The 15,141-nt window shown below is 39.9% G+C and overlaps 1 protein-coding gene across 1 annotated transcript in view; it reads left to right on the top strand.

Annotated features, from left to right (window-relative positions):
- The window catches only part of Suclg2 (succinate-CoA ligase GDP-forming beta subunit), a 307,192-nt gene that overhangs the window by 166,230 nt on the left and 125,821 nt on the right, over window positions 1-15,141 (top strand). Inside the window, exons 5-7 of the mRNA XM_008827131.3 lie at window positions 6,337-6,489; window positions 8,311-8,400; window positions 13,816-13,912. Coding sequence (XP_008825353.1) covers window positions 6,337-6,489; window positions 8,311-8,400; window positions 13,816-13,912 — 340 coding nt within the window. The remainder of the gene's footprint in view (window positions 1-6,336; window positions 6,490-8,310; window positions 8,401-13,815; window positions 13,913-15,141) is intronic.

Below are 15,141 nucleotides of genomic sequence, written 5' to 3'. Positions count from 1 at the left end.
AGGGCCCAAACTAGGAGTATAGAACGGTGGGGGGGGGGGGAAGGGTGAATGTGGCTTAGGGAGTCCCAGCGCAGAGGGCTGCGCTATAGACTTACCCCAAGAGGTCTGAGGATGGGAGTGCCCTCAGCCTGCTTTCTTATACAACCCTGGACCACCTGCCCAGAGGTGACACTGTCCATAGTGAGCTGGACCCACCCACATCACTCAGCTATCAAGAACATTCCCCCACATACATGGCCATAGGGCAGTCCAATGAGAGGGCTGCGCTATAGACTTACCCCAAGAGGTCTGAGGATGGGAGTGCCCTCAGCCTGCTTTCTTATACAACCCTGGACCACCTGCCCAGAGGTGACACTGTCCATAGTGAGCTGGACCCACCCACATCACTCAGCTATCAAGAACATTCCCCCACATACATGGCCATAGGGCAGTCCAATGGAGGAAGTTCCTCAATTGAGGTTCGCTCCACCCAGGTGTGTCAGGTTGACAACTGAAGCTGTCCAGCACAAATATCTTTTGATTGACTTCTCATTTATACTTTCTCTTTGCTGCACGCTGTTACCATTGTCATAGCTTTAAGAAGTGGGGCTTCTTGAGACGTGATGAAATTATGAGGGCAGACCCTACATCAGTGGTTTAGGGTGTTGTATAGAAGGGCAGAGGGTTCCAGCTTGGTTTTGTTGAATATGCATTTTGTTAATAGTTTCTGTTGCTGTATAATTTGTTTAAATATTTTATTTATTACTTTTATGTGTATGAGTGTTATTGCCTGAATGTGTGTAAGTACACCCGTGTTGTACAGTGCCCACAGAGGACAGAAGAAGGCATCGGATACCCTGGAACTGGAGTTATAGATGGTTGTTAGCTGCCATGTGGGTGCTGGGATTCGAACCTGGGTCCTCTGCAAGAGCAACCAGTGCTCTTAACTGCTGAGTCATCTATCCAGCCCTCAATTACTATATAATTTGTATATTCATCTTATTAACAGAGTCTTTTGTGGAACAACAGTATTTGGGTTTGATGGCATTCAGCATATCACTGTTTTGTTTGTAGACTGGGTTCTTGGTATAAGGTCTAAGAACAAAGTTCCTTCTTCATGTTAGGCTTTTCATGGCTTTATATGTTTATGTTTTACATGTTAGCTTTGAATAAGTCCTTTTAAATGAGATGATAGGCTTAGGTCAGTGCATTTTTGTCTTGTTTGTTTTTGCCTGTGGAAGTACACTTGTTCTTGTACCCCTTTAAAATTGGATTTATGTGTGTGTGTGTGTGTGTGTGTGTGTGTGTGTACACTCATGATTACATGTGCACACATGCCACAGCACACTTATGGTGATTAGAGGAATATTTTAAGGAGTCAGTTCTCTCCATCTACCATGTGGATCCCAGGGATCAGACTGAGGTTGTCAAAACTTTGAGGCAAGCACCTTTACCTGCTGAGCTATCTCACTGGCCCCTCTACCCCTTTCCAAAAGATGTATTTTCCTTCACCAAACTGCTTTTGTGCCTTTATAAAAAACTCCTCTGTGTGTGTGGGGGGGGGTCCTTATTTGTCTTTTCTCCGACTGCCACTGCTTGGTTGCTGTAGCTGTATGGTAAGGTTTTAAATTGTGGAGACTGATTTTTCTCATATTTTTTCTTCTTTTTCAGTACAGTTTATCCCATTCCGGTTCCTAAGCCTTTCATTATTTATATCTTAAATAATCTTTCTTGTTTTAATTTATAGGGAAAAATCCTCTTGCTGAATTTTTAAAGGAAATTGTTTTAAACCTTTGTACTAGTTTGATGACACTATGTATTTTCTGTGTTAAGTCTCCCAGTCCATTAGAACAGGATGACTCTCCTCTTAGCTTTTCCTTGAGTTCTACTCTCAGCCTTATGTACTGTTCAGCATATTGATTTGGAACTTTTATTAGAGTGTGCCTAATATTTCGATTTTTTTTCAGTAGCAATTATTAGTGGAACTGAATTCCTAATTTCAGTGTCCAACACGTTTATCGCTGTTGGTGCATATGTCTTGCTAAGTGTTCGACGGATTCCTAGAGAAACCCTGTGGGCCTAGAGACCTCCTTACTTGAGCCTGTTGACATTTCTGGGTTGCCAGCTCCTCCACCATCCAGTCTGACTTATGAAGTGAAAAGAAAGCAGAGGAGATTCTCCACCATTGCTTTCCTAGATCTCAAGTTCCCTAATGAGTCTGCCTTTGTAATTTCTAGATCTTTCTTCAGTTTTCTGTGTATGGAACATCCAAGGTTTTATTTGTACATAGGAGAGGAATGAGCGAAAGATGTCAACTCCATGTTCTCAAAAGCTGAAGGTCCAGGATTCTAGAAATTTTCCATTTCTATGTTTATTTGAGGTGTTGTTTAAATGTACACACACATACGCAGAGACAAATACACATACATATTTATATACCTGCACACACATATGCGCATGTACACATGCATATGTATGTTTGTATACACCAGGCATTTGTTATTTGACTCTGTACCATTGTGTTACATGTTGCTTGGGACAGGAATGAGGGTATGAGTCAGGGCTTCTCGTGGGGCCCAGGTTCACTGTCATCAGTATTGGCTACTGCTCTGCAGGATATATAAAAAGGGTGGTTTCCTTGTAATCTTAACTCTTTGCAGATCTATTTACACATTGGTATTCATCTCAGACTAAAGTGTAAGTAGTAGGATCGGAGAAGAGCTTTGGTGGTAAAATAGTATTCTATCTTAAAGAAAGAAATGTTAAAAAGCACATATCATTGGGGATCCCACAAAAAGACTGTGTTGATAATCTTTGTGTAACTCAGATGAAGCTCTTTTGAAATGTGTCTCTGTGAGTTTCCCCCTAGGATGAGTATGGTGGAGTCCATCAAATCTCTCTATAACAATCCCTAAAATACTCCAGCATCCTGAGTCATAAAGTTGGCTTCACAATATATGAAAAAGCTGAGTCTTTGTATGAAATTTCTTGAATTATCTTTGGTAAACATCATTTTCCTGGGGATATTTTTTTAAGTGAGACATCATTTCTACCAAGTAAGAGCTATTGAAGACAGCAGCTGGTCTTTACAAACTGGAGTGTGATGGACCTCAGAGCATATCTGTCAATGTTTCAGAAGACAGAATAGGGCTCTTGAATGACACTTATCCTGAGGAGTTAGAATGTTGAGTTGTTTCTAAGAATACTGATGGTCATTAAGTATTGTACCAGTCTAACTGTATTGACTAATGCTCTGTTAAACCAAGTCTGTATTAGAAGGGAGGGATGGAGAAATGGGTCAGCGAGAAAGTGTGCTTACTATGCAGCCATAAAGCTGGGCATGGTCACATGCTTACTTGTCACCTTGCAATTGTGGGGAGTGGAGATGGGAGGATTGCTGGAGCTTGCTGGCTACCAGCCTTGCTCCAGGTTCAGCTAGAGACTCTGTCTCAAGGGAGCAAGGTGGAGAGCATACATACACCACACATGCACACACACACACACACACTCACACACTCACACACTCATACATAAAGAAGTGAGCAGTTACGTTAATGCATCTAAAACTACAAGAAATCCCACATGCACCAATTTGTATTTTGTTCCTACCAAATTTAAAACATTTCTGTCCTTCTAGAGAAGTCTTTAGAGGAAATGATTGCTTTAATTTCTTAAAGTGCGTTGATACTTCTAGAGGTGAATCTCATGTGACTTCTGTAAGATGCACATTGTCTTTGCATTGGAAAGGAAAGAATAGAGCTAAGCATTTTGGTTTTAGTGATTCCAAGAGTTGACTATTTCAAGCAACCTGAAGCCCTAGAGAATTGAGTATTGACAGATAGCTTGACTTTCTGTGACTGGCATGCCTTTTTAAAAAGAACAAGCCACTTGAAATCAGGCTAGTTCTGTGATAATCCTAACACCTAACACCATCTGCTGAGATGGTTCCTTTGTGGTAATTAGGCAAAGGTGCTGGGTCTTGGGATTTGAACCGAAGGGCCTCGTGTGTGCTAAGTACATGCTATACTGCTGAGCTGAATCACCTGCACCGATATTTTATTTTTAATTGGTGGTAAATATAATAAAAACTTAAAAAGAAATTCTTTATTTTTAATATTAGAACTTTTAAAGTTTTTATTAGTAAAATGATATTTAAGGGGCATCTGATTAGCTAAAATCTAGTGCCATTAATCCATAACTTTTTAAATGAAACTATTATTAAGTGATTTTTAGATAAGGCGACATAATTGTTTTTAAAAAATTATTTTCAAATCTATTGATTATTTATGAAAATGTATTTATGCTCTTTAAAAAATAAGCTAAGACATTTTTCACCATACTTGTTTGATTTGTAAGTTGAGACAGCCTCTCTCAAGGGCAGTTTGATGGTACTAATCAAAGTCTTAAATATTCAGAGTATACACACACACACACACACACACACACACACACACACAATGACTGTAGGAGCATTTCAGGAAAATTGAAGCTCACATAAATAGCCACATGTAGGTACATTGTTAAATAAATACTAACATATGACTGTTGTATAGTCACAGTGGAAAGAGAAGACTTTAAAAAGATGCTGTAAGGATAAGATTTTTAAAACAGTTGTGGGGAACATAGTTCAGTTGATAGAGTGCGTGTCTAGGGTACATGAAGCTCTGGTCACTGCATACGGTGGGCATGTTGACACATGCCTGTATCTCAGCACTTGGAAAGTTGAGGCAGGAGGGTACATTGTTATGCAGCAAATTCTAAACCAGATATCAAAAACATGAAAGATTTCAGACAGAAGGCATCTAACGTGTAATACCTCCCATGTGTACAGTGACTCCATCCCGCAGTACTTGCAGATACCCATAGGCGGAACTAAGGAGCTCGTAATCATTTTCTTGCTGCATGTTTCTGTTGAAATTGTTCAGAGCAAAAGGGCACCCAGGTGAAGCAGTGAGCAGGGAGTGAAATCCTTCCATGCCGCTTGCCTCCAGTTCAGTAATGGCCCCGACTAGTGATGTCACATCCCCCAAAGGAGAGAGTACCTGGTCCTAACTATCACAAAGGTTTAACAGTGTGCAGGGCCTTGACAGTTGAGGCCAATGTGTGTGAATCTGATGGGCTGTGCAGCAGAGAACTGCATTCAATTCCAATTTATGTACCTTTGTATCATTACTGTTATTTTTTATTTTTAAAATAATTTCTATTGAATTTTTGTCAGTTTTGTACAATATATTTTGATCATTGTTAGATTTCCTCCACCCGTCTTATAGCACCCTTCCCCACCATTGGATTTCATGCAGTCTGTCATATATGTTAAGGCCTATGGAAGCAACTTTGTGTCCTTTGGTGTGTGTCCATCCACTGGAGCCTGGTTAACCTATCTAGTGTCATATCCTTATAGAAACTCAACTCTTCCTCTCCCTGAAGTTATTGGTTGCCAATAGTTCCTCAGCTAAGGTTGTGGCTTCTTACTCACTTTCCTACGTCAGTGCTGGGATTTTGTCTGGCTTGAGCTTACATGGGTCTTGTGCATGTTGTCACCATTGCTGTGAGTTCATATGAGAAACTTCCCAGCTTTGTTTTTAAAAAAACAAAAACAAACAAACAAAAAAAACCTGGGGATTGAACCCAGAATAGTAGACAAGTGCTCTGCCACTGAGCACTGAGATGTTTTCTTTTTACCTTTTATTTTCAGTCATGGTTTTGACTGTGGTAAGTTGTCCAGCCTAGCTTTGAACTCACTGTTTAGCCCAAGCAGGTATTATCTTGCACTTCTCCTGTCACAGTAGTTGGGATTTCAGGCCTGCACCATAAGGCTCAGTGACTGCCTTATTTTAAATGATCAACTATTACATTTACAAATAAAAAAATACAAAATGAAATAAAACACAGCTATTCAAGACTCAGAAACATATAAATAGATGCAACATCAGAAATACTGCAAAAGAACCCTACTTTGATAATCAAACTTGATTTTCTACCAATGAAATCTGAGAACAGTCAGTGTAGTAATATATATGTACTGTTAATGTGTCAGATTAAAATAACAGCTGCTTCCCTGGGGTTTCTCTCAAATGAAAGAGATTTCCCAGGAAGAAAGAAAGAAGATGAAAGGAGGAAGGCTCCTTCAGGCAAACCAGATACCTGTCACTTGAGCAAGTTAACAGGATCAATTATGGAGGTGAAAATGGGCCTTATGTACCTTGAACAGAAGGCTCCAGACCTCTGGATACTAAGCCATGGGGCTTCAAGAGCCTGGAAATGAAGTCGTTTGATTTGTGTGGAGGGTGTGTATACATTTCTAATTGGAAATCCACTTGATGCTGAATTAATTTCACTTTCCCACTGATGTGCTAGGTGATGGTTGCTGAAGCCCTGGATATTTCCAGAGAAACCTACTTTGCCATTCTGATGGACCGGTCCCACAATGGTCCTGTGCTAGTGGGCAGTCCCCAGGGGGGCGTTGACATCGAAGAGGTTGCGGCTTCCAACCCAGAACTCATCTTTAAGGTACACCTTATTACTTGACCATGTGAACTGATTGTTAGGATAGACGCTGCTGAACATTCAACATGGAACTTGGTTCTAGAAATACTGGGTCTGTTGCTGGGGTTTAAGATGTGAAGATAATGAGTTCTTTTATAAATGAGTAACTGGTTGGTGGTCAGGTAGAAGCAAACTACTGTTCAAAGGCTTTTTCTTCTTTTCTCCCTTGCCTTTTCTTCCTTAATCATTTCTTTCCCTCCATCCTAATACACAAATTAACCAATGGGAGCGCACTCTTGTGCACATCCTTCTTCTGGCTTGATGTTCCTCGTTTAACATTATATATGGTTCAGACATTTTCTCTTCGGTGACTAGATGTGAGCTAGACAGGATATATCAGTTACTTTTCTTGCTATGACAAAATACTTGACAAAAACAAGGAAGGAAGGGTTTATCTTGGCTCACAGTTGAGGGTGCAGTCCATCATGGCAGGGAGGGCACAGCAGCAGGAGTGGCAGGCAGCTGGTCACACTGCATCCATAATCGGAAAGCAGAGTGATGAATGCTGGTGCTCAGCTCTTTCTTTAGTCCATCCAGGACCCCAGCTCATGGAATGGTGCTTCCCATGTTCAGGGTAGGCCTTCCTACCCCAAATAATTTAGTCTAGAAACTCCCTCACAAACACTCTGCGTCTGATCTCTGCCACAATTCTAGATCCCATCAAGTTGCCGTCAATATTAACCATCACAGACTATCTTGAGAAAACAGTGGTTCTAAGATTCAGGTTCTGTCACTTTGTTTCAGTCTTTGAAATACATATTCTTTTACTGATATTGAGATTAGTTTCAAAGAGATCAACAGTCAACCCTGACTAGGAAGTAAGTTCTTCACTGTCCTTAAGCCTCATTTTTTTTAAATCAGTATAGAAATGTAAAGGTTTCTGCCCTGTAGAATGTGAGGACTGAGTGAAGTGATATATAAGACACTCTTCTTCACCAATCTCAGCTACAAGAGGAAAAAGTCAAGCCTTTGGCACTATAATTTCAGTTTTTAATATGTATTCTTAATGTCCAATTCACAGTAAAAATTTCTAAAAGAAACACTATTTCCTTTAGAAATTGATTTTGTTTCCCTTTGAGTAGGGGAGAATCATATTTTCAGAATCTCTTTTTCTAGAAAATGTTACCCATACTTTGATGATTGTTTTTTAAAAGTCTCATCAATATTACATAGATAAATTAATGGCTTTGGAAGTTTAATTAAAGTTTTATACACTGACTTAACCATAAGGCCTAGCCATTTTTAAAATTTATATAATCTAAGACAATCCCATTTGCTAAAATAATATGTGAAATCATGCCTGTGAGTAGAGTTCATTGTTTTTGAGAGAACAGCACTTTGTAGAATGAAGGTATTGTTAATAATTTCATATCAATAAAGTGCTTAAGTCATAAGATAATATTTAACCTGTGTATGACAACTCTAAATAGTAATATTAGGCAGCAAAACCTTGCTTTGGATACCTTCCAAAAGATGTCATAAAAATTAACTGACTAAATATTCATCAATGCCATCTGTATAGTAATTAAAAGTGAAAACTGGCATGAGATCATCTTGTCAGCATGCCACCTTGAAGAATTATATAGTTTTGGAAGGGCTGTTTCATAGATGGTCTGCTAATTAAAACATACCCTATAGGCAGCCACAGTAGTCCTGCCCAGAGCTCTGTGGAAGGTGCCACACTTTAATTACTCATTTGCCAGTAAATACTAAGCATTCTTTTTGAGGTTATAAATCTTCTCATTTGACTGTCTGAGTTTTGTTCATTTGATATATTTTTACTAGGAGCAGATTGACATTTTTGAAGGCATAAAGGACAGCCAGGCCCAGCGGATGGCAGAAAATCTGGGCTTCCTCGGGCCTTTGAAAAACCAGGTACATAAGCCATTGGGAGACAGTGTGTGTGACATGTTTCAGAAAATATTGGGGGAACTTGCTTAATTGCCTCTGATGTTTGCCATTGCCAGGAAACAAGATGATACTGTTTTAATCTTCCCCCAAGTTGTTGATGATGAAAAAAATATTTCCTGCTGTTCCAAGAGATGATGTTTATGATGTGTGTGTGTTTATGTATGTATGTGATAGAGGTGTGTGTGTGTGCACGTGTGTGTGATAAAGGTTTGTGTGCACGTGTGTGTGTATGTGATAGAGGTGTGTGTGTGTGTGCATATATAATGCAAGTGTGTATGTAAATACATATGTATGATACAATAATACAAGTGTATATACTACAGGTTATGATATGTGGATGGATAGATAGAAGTGTGTGGATGTATTCATATATATATATGTGTGTGTGTCAGAAGTGTGCTTCAGGATTATGATGTCTATATGGATAGATAGATGACAGAGGTATATACTGTAGGTTTATGATGTACATATATAAACATACATATTTGCGGCAGAGATTTGCATGTGTGCTACAGGTAAGCACATACACTTTATAACATATGGTGATTTTTTGTTGTGTTTTTGAGACAGTTTCATGTATCCCAGCCTGACCTTGAACTCATAGTGTAGCCAAAGACAACACTGAACTTCTGATCCTCTTGCCCCTACCTCCTGGGTTCTGGGATTACAGGTGATGTGGGAATCTAACTCAGGGCTTTGTGCATGTAAGTAAGCACTCTACCAACTAAGTTACATCCCCACCCTTATTGTTTTATGTTTTCTGTAGGGTTTTTCTTAGCATTACTGGGGCTCCTTGGCACATACATTATTCAGTTCTTTAGGAATTTAGTTTCAACTTATGTAAAATGGGGATAATGTCTACTACCTGAGAACTATATTGTAGGCATTAGGAATAACAATCTGTGAAAGCATTTATTATAGTACTCTGCTGAAGATGAGTTACTGGGCTGTGACAGTAGCTCAGTGTTAAGCGTGCCTGCCTAGTACACACAAGACCCTAGATTTAATCCTAAACACCACAGACAAACAAAAATATAATTTTTATGTTTATTAATAATACACATTTCTAGATTAATTACTATTCTTTGGTAGCCAGTAGGCATTGGAAATGAATATTGATGGCATGAAGGCAATATTCCACGTAGAACAGCAACTTAGTAGTTATATCCCTCAGCTTCAAGGACACAAAAATTGTCCTCTAAGCTTTTGATGGGTAGAACCTATAATGAATGTCCCAGTTCTGCCTTTGTTCCACCAACTCATGATGCCTGACAACATATGGACACAGACATGCTTCGTCCCACAGCCAAGTCAGAAGACGTATTGACTGCCCCCCTTCCCTCTTCCATTACTCTGAGAGACTACCATAGTAACTCTGTGTGTGTGTGTGTGTGTGTGTGTGTGTGTGTGTGTGTGTGTGTCTGCCTTTAAATGTTTCTCTTGTAGGGATTGTGGTCTCTGAGAACCTCTCTCCTGTGAGTTCACAGTGTTGTAGCTGTTTAATCCTTCGTTCAGTTCCCTAGTGCACTCTGTCTCCCTGTGCACACCCTGTGTATCTCAGCACATGTGTGTTTCTACTGTTTCTGATCGCCTTTGGTAGCTCCTAACCCTATCACAGCAGGCACCTGATACCTTACTCACTGCTGTGTTCTTGAAAGAGCTCACAGAGCACTTGACATATGTATCAGGTTCCCAAGAAGCCTTTGCCATGTGCAGGCTTAAGTGGAACCAGAGGTCTAGGCTGTCCACCCTGAGTGAGTCCTAGGGAGTCAGCAATAGGTAACAACATGGCAGAAAAAATATGCCTGGACTGGGCAAAAGCTGCCTACCCATGGTTTGAAAGTATGGGTGGTGAACACAATAGGGAGTTCTAGAGATGGCAATAATAATATCAAGTACATCCTGAGACACACTTGCCACCTACATGTTATGAGAGAAAATTAAGAAGAATTATTTATAGCTCTTAAATGGCATAATTTTGTTTTCCTGGTAGCTGAAACACTGTTTTTAAATGAGTTACCTAGAGAAGGAAAGCCAAACATGAGACTCCTCAAGGGTCATTAAGTAGCTGGAATAGTCTTGTATTTTTAAGCTAACTTATCAAGGAATGGAAAGAAACTTTTTGAGAGAGGATTTCATGTATCTCAAGCTGGCCTTGAACTAAACTCCCTGTATAGGGGAGGATGGACTTCAAGCCCTGATCCTCCTGCCTTTAGCTCCCAAGTGCTTGGATTCTGGGTAATTCACTATCTTTGGCTAAGGAAAGAAAACTTTTAGTTCGTTTTATTTCTTCTTTTTCATTGCTGACACCTTAATAGGTTTGAATCTTTATTTGTTGAACCTCATTGAGTGAGCACAGACTGTAGGTTGCTTACTTTCCTAAACCCTGTCAAAGATGGTGAAAGATAGGTAGCCATTGTTCTCCAGGGACTGAGGAACTAATGGAGGTCACTGAGGTCACTCTGCTGATATAGAACATGGGAGGGAGGGAGGGGGAGGAGAGAGAGAGAGAGAGAGAGAGAGAGAGAGAGAGAGAGAGAGAGAGAGAGAGAGAGATCGATCTGGGCTTGTTGGAATTTATTATTTATTGAGGAATGCCCAGTTTCCCAGTTTGTGAGTTTTTTTGCACAGTGCAATGGATGGCCTGGGAGCCCAGGGAAGGCTGTTTGAAGCAAGTGTAGAAATAAAAAAGTCTGTGACTCATGATGCTGTGTCAAGCCACAAGGCTTGGCACAGTGCTCCAGAGAGCAAGGGTGGCATGAGTAGAGGGAGCATGTGAGAAGGGAAAACATTTAATAATCCCAGGTCGCTCATCGTTTCATGAAGAGATAGTCTCTTAGAAGCTTAGAAAATACACATACACTTGGAAATGGTCACCGTGGTGAATTCTGTGTTCTGTGTGTTTTACTACAGTTTTAGGAAGGTAATTTTTCAGTGGTTGAGTTAGATCTTGTATGTTTATGTCCCTAAAGTTATTTCTGGTATGTACTTTGCCCTTCTTGATGAATAAATATTTATTAAATGTTGACTGGGCAGTGGCTGTAGAAGTGGCTGGCTCAGGACCTGGGTGGGCAGTGGTCTCCCATGTGCAGCTACACCACAAGCTCACACTGGTATCCTGGAAACTGACTTAGTGGCAAATCAAACAGACATGGAGGCACATGTCTGTATTCCCAGCTACCTGAGAAGCTGGAGCAGGAAGATGGCTTGAGGTTATGAATATGAAACAAGCCTGGGCAGGCTAACAAATTCCTATCTAAAAACCCCACAAAACCCCAAAAGAGTCAATAATTTATTCCTGATTGATTTTGTAGTTTAATACAGTTCTAGTTGGATTATTTTTAAAAATCAACATTGAAAATAGAAAATAATAACCTACAAAAATTATTAGAGCAACACCCAAGGCTCCCCACATGCACAAGCATCCATGCACATACACAAACATTCAAACATGTACAAAAACATACATACATAATAAATAATAAATAAGATGCTTCTGTCCATTTACACCACTGTGGGAATTTACTCTGAAATACCTAAATCACATGTGTGATACAGCTACAAAGAATGGCAGGTAACAGTTTAAGTAAATCAAACCATTAGAAACCACTCATATGATCATCATTTAAGTGATGGTTTAAAATGACTTATGATATATTCACATGATAAAATATGATGCAGACAATTTAAAAAATGACCTATTTATCTTGCCCATGAAGGTCTTTACTAAGTATACAAAGTGGAGAGTCATTTGTTGTTTCTAAAGATGGAGGTTATACATCTTATCATGTGCACAGTGTGTCTCAGATGAAGCAGCAGCTGTTGGTGTCCACTGCAGAGGAAGTGTGGAGCTGTAGTTGGAGATACAATCATGAGAAACACAGATATACTGCAGGAGTCTTGTACCATTTATATGTGTTGCCTAGCCATAAACTGTTTCATACTATAAACATTTAGTCTTGGTCTGGTATGATGGTGAGTGCTGGTAATCCCACCATTGGGAGAGTAAAGCAGCAAAACCATGAGTTTGAGACCAGTCTGGGCTACTTAACAAGTTAAGGGTCAGTCTGGGATACATTGTGAGACCCTGCCTCAAAGGTTTTGGCCTTACTCATTAGATGCATTCATTTCTTTATGTACATCAGGTTTCAAGAAGGGTTTGAAGATATCTACAAATAGACATAAAATTATTAAGATGAACATGAGGAAAATCTCTAGAACTCCTTTAGTCACACTGGGGCCCACTTTCAGTATTGACCCTAGTAGGAATTTGTTACCATAGGAATTGTAAGAACTGGGAAGTTGAAGACTAAAGGGTAGAAACTTTTTCTTTTCTCCTACCGTCTTTCTCCTCTCACTTCTACCCCTTGGCAGGACAAAGCTAGAAGCCAGCTGGCCCAGCAACCTGAAATTCAGTCTGAAGGTAGCAGATCTTCTGGTATACGGAAAAGGGACAGGGTCACCATGACTTTAATACTAATGGTGCACATTGCAGGATTGGCACAGTGGGCATCAGGTAGAGATGGGGAACCACAGTGGGGAAGCAAAACAGAGCAAGAATGCAAGTGGTGCCCAGAATGAACCTTGATTACACAGCCTTGCCCTAGTAGCTGCAAGTGTGAGCTTTCCAGGGGGTACCCTGACTCATGCATATGCCATTCTAAGCCCCACCACACTATCTGAACAGCCTGCTCTGTCTGGCAAGAGCAGTGAATACAGGTGGACTGAGAAGAATGAACAGGTGAATATTAAGCATATCAACAAAGAGGAAAGCAGGGGCCTAACTTTAGGGGACAGTGTGCACTCTTGTTCTTTGTGGTTCATGGGATCAGCTGTGTTTGCTCAGAGCTGTGCTGTTCTCCAGCTGCACTGATAGAAAGCTCCATCTTCCTGACTCACAGCAATTTCCATTAAACACTTGGGAATTGTTTTGCAGATTATGAGCTTGGATTGATGAATATAATAAGTGTTTTATTCCAGCATAATAAGGAAAGCCTTGTCATTATAAACTCTCAAAAGTGTGTTTACCTTTTACTTAAGTGGAGCTTGTTTGTATTAGTGATTGTAGCGTATACTGCAGTCTAACATGACTAATGGGGACATGATAATTCACAGAAAGATTAATAACATTTTTAAGCTGCACAGAAAATATTTTGTTTTCTTGATAATGCTCTCTTTTGGTGTCTGGAGGAAAGCTGAGCAATTCCTTCTAATGAATAGCAGTGGAAATTAAAATAATTATGCTTTTCAAATTTTCCCTTCAGAAATCCTAACTGAAAATAAAGACATAATTTGCTATTTTTAAGATTTCATTAATCGAGCAAAATAAATTTTCTTTTACTACTGTGGTGTAATTCCATTTCACTTGATCACATTTAGGCTGCAGATCAAATTAAGAAGCTGTATAATCTCTTCCTGAAAATTGATGCTACTCAGGTGGAAGTGAATCCTTTCGGTGAAACTCCAGAAGGACAAGGTAAAAACAAAGGAGAGGAAAAGAATATAAATGAATATATTATATTTATGCAGACTATAAATTCACTTGCAAAAACATCTGCAAAAGCAGCAGTAGTGGCTTTGTGTTCATTTCTCCTCAAGATTTAATTTCTGCTCATTTCAAATGCTTCTATGATTAGGTTCACCATTTCAGGGCTTGGGTTTGCTTGCAGGCAAATGCCACACCTCCAGAAAGCTGCTCCCTTTGACTCCGCCCCCATGCATGCAGACAGACACAGAGCCCTCATTTTCTCAAGTCTGTTGCTGCTACATCTGATGGAAGTACTTGTGTGGAAGTGGATATATATAGAGAGAGAGAGAGAGAGAAGTAGCTGGACATAATGGATGCAGCTGCTTTTATCAGAACTGTTTGCTGTTCTTGAATTTGCCAGTTCAATTTCACATCATGTCCTGAACACAAGTCACATCATGTTGGTGAAGCCCTTAAGTACTCTGCAGTTGAACTTCTTTGTCTTGTTTGAGTACTTCGGCTATAGGCAAAGAAAGTAACTTTTGGGGGACAATGTCTCCTTTCCATCAGCTACTTATAAACTGAGTATACCTCAGAAGCTACCACCATGGCAGGATATCTTGAATTAGAAGTATGTTCATAGCAAAAGCTTATGAACTTGGTGTTCGCTGTTGTGGGTACCGGAATGGCAGGTAGATAGAATAGTGAACACAGAGTGTAAGCCCCACGAACCTTGTGCTTTTCAGTATGTTTTACCCTCCATGCCTAGCACACTATGAATAATAATTAAACAGGGCTTTTCCACTAAATGGGTGCATGAGTGAATCTATATGTTGAAACACCCATATGCAGACCAAGGTAGTTCACTGTAGTAGAGATTCTGTAATCAAATTCAGAAAAGCTATGATTGTATCTTTTTAAAAACATTATTTTTAGTTTTAGTTGCTATGTTTGTATGTTTGTATCTATGTAAGAGTTTGTGCACATGAGTGTATGGCCTTTGGAGGCCAGAAGAGGGCATTGTATTCCCCAAAGCTGGAGTTACAAGTGGTTATTGGGTGCTGAGGACTGAACTCAGGTCCCCTGCAGGAACACTGTGCATCCTTAACTGAATAGCCATCTCTCTAGCCCCAAAGAATGTATCTTTGGAACTCAAAAAGGCCTCAAGATAATTTCAGAATCCTCACATCATGTTCTGGCTTTAGATTTGCACATTCCTACGCCTAAACCTCAGATTT

The sequence above is a fragment of the Nannospalax galili genome, unplaced genomic scaffold (genome assembly GCF_000622305.1).
Source record: "Nannospalax galili isolate Female #2095 unplaced genomic scaffold, S.galili_v1.0 scaffold1051, whole genome shotgun sequence".
In the NCBI taxonomy this organism is placed as follows: domain Eukaryota; kingdom Metazoa; phylum Chordata; class Mammalia; order Rodentia; family Spalacidae; genus Nannospalax; species Nannospalax galili.
This window is presented reverse-complemented; position numbering and strand designations above follow the sequence as displayed.